The sequence below is a fragment of the Octopus bimaculoides genome, chromosome 28 (assembly GCF_001194135.2).
Source record: "Octopus bimaculoides isolate UCB-OBI-ISO-001 chromosome 28, ASM119413v2, whole genome shotgun sequence".
In the NCBI taxonomy this organism is placed as follows: Eukaryota; Metazoa; Mollusca; class Cephalopoda; order Octopoda; family Octopodidae; genus Octopus; species Octopus bimaculoides.
This window is the reverse complement of record NC_069008.1, coordinates 4,352,261-4,354,162: the sequence shown is the minus strand read 5'-3', so window position 1 is coordinate 4,354,162 and position 1,902 is coordinate 4,352,261. Positions and strand designations below refer to the sequence as shown.

General features: G+C 41.7%; 1 protein-coding gene across 1 annotated transcript; it reads left to right on the top strand.

The window, feature by feature from the left end:
* The first annotated feature begins 327 nt into the window (after nucleotides 1–327).
* On the top strand, nucleotides 328–669 carry LOC106876584 (uncharacterized protein K02A2.6). Its single transcript, XM_014925190.1, has one exon. The coding sequence runs from the start codon at nucleotides 328–330 to the stop codon at nucleotides 667–669; it is 342 nt and encodes a 113-aa protein (XP_014780676.1).
* The last annotated feature ends 1,233 nt before the right edge of the window (nucleotides 670–1,902 follow it).

Below are 1,902 nucleotides of genomic sequence, written 5' to 3'. Positions count from 1 at the left end.
ATATATATATATATATACCGGAGTAAGCACATAAAATGTGCAACAAGGTGGAAAAAAGAGTACTCAAATACCAGAGTATGTGTGTGTGTGTGTGTGTGTGTGTGTGTGTGCATGTGTCTATATATATATATATAATGTATGTATTTGTTCACATATTGACTCCATTGTTAGTTTGCATTCGAGTAATGTAATCCAAGTTAATAATTCTGTATTAAAACATCACAGTTGTTTTGGTGATGAGGATGAGATAGTCTGTTTGATTTAATCAGCATTACTTACCAATTAGCGCGGATGGCAGTACACTGGCCACACATTGATGCGGAAACCATGGATCTTTGCTGCCGCTGCACTTCTTGCTGTGAACACAGAAAGGCATCACCTAAACCAGCAATACATCCATGGACGATGCCCGAAAAGCCTTGGTCTCGTTTGCATGTAAATCATGCCATCAACTTCATGGAGCATAATTGGTTAGTAGTCACTGATGCTTACACTAAATACCCTTGTATCCATGCCACTACTTTCGTTTCCAGTAAGACTACAATGGATTTGTTAGAGGAAGATTTTGCACACTTTGACTATCCACATACCATCGTGTCTGACAATGCCACCTGCTTACTTCTGAAGAATTTCAAAACTACTGGAAGGAGAGAAGCATTGTTCATCTAACAGGAGCTCCCTGTCACCCTTCAACGAACAGAGCTGCTGAGCGCTGGGTTCAAACTTTCAAGCAAGCGTAACAAAAGTCTTCCAAAACACCTAAAGCAGCTTTGCTGGAATTCTTGATGCAGTTCAGGAGAACACCTACCACTAGTGGCTACTCGCCAAGTGAATTACTCAACAGCTGTCAATTATGCACCAAGATTTTCAAGCGAGATCGTTGCCAGTGCTCCTGGACTGGCTCTTGTGCGGGTGGCACATAAAATACACCATTTTGAGCGTGACCGTTGCCAGGCCTTCGTGCCGGTGGCACGTAAAAGCACCCTCTACACTCTGAGTGGTTGGCGTTAGGAAGGGCATCCAGCTGTAGAAACTCTGCCAAATCAGATTGGAACCTGGTGTAACCATCTGGTCCACCAGTCCTCAGTCAAATCGTCCAACCCATGCCAGCATGGAAAGCAGACGTTAAACGACGACGATGATGATGATGATGATTGATGTCTTGCTTCCATCTCCAGCTCATTTGGCCCAATCCAAATTGAAAAGGACGACTGAGAGAGATGTACTTAAAACATCCAGTATGTATTTTGGACCAACGAGAAACCAAGATGCACGTTGGGTTCCAGCTATAGTTGTGAAGAAACAAGAAACACGAATGTTTCGTGTTCAAGTTGTACCTAGAGGTCCCATTTGGAGATGTCATCTAGAACAATTGCAACCTCGATATTCTTCGGAAGATGACCAAGAGCTAGGAGATATGCCTTCTTTCCATGATTCAGAACCTCAAGTTATTGACGAGTCTGCTCCTGAAGAAGAACCTGCTATCTCATCATTACCACTTAGTGACATAAACTCCACAATACAGTCGTCAACATCCAAGAAGATCGAGACGAAAACCTCCGGACTATTATGTGTCACAACACAGATTTATTTGTGCTCAGTTTTATTGTGATACTGTGTAATTTATGTTTTACATCCCATACTTTTTGGGGAGGTGCTACATTGCTCTAATTTAATTCTTTGTTTCGGCTAAGTATTGAACCAAGTTTGGTGACTCTGCTTTATTTCGTGCGTTCACCTTGTGTCCTTTTAAAGTGAACTTTTGACTGCCTTCTAATTTGCATACTGGTTTGTTTCATAAGTGAAACCACTAAGTTACGGGGACGTAAACACACCAGCATCGGTTGTCAAGCGATATTGGGGGAACAAACACACTCACACATATATATATATATATATATA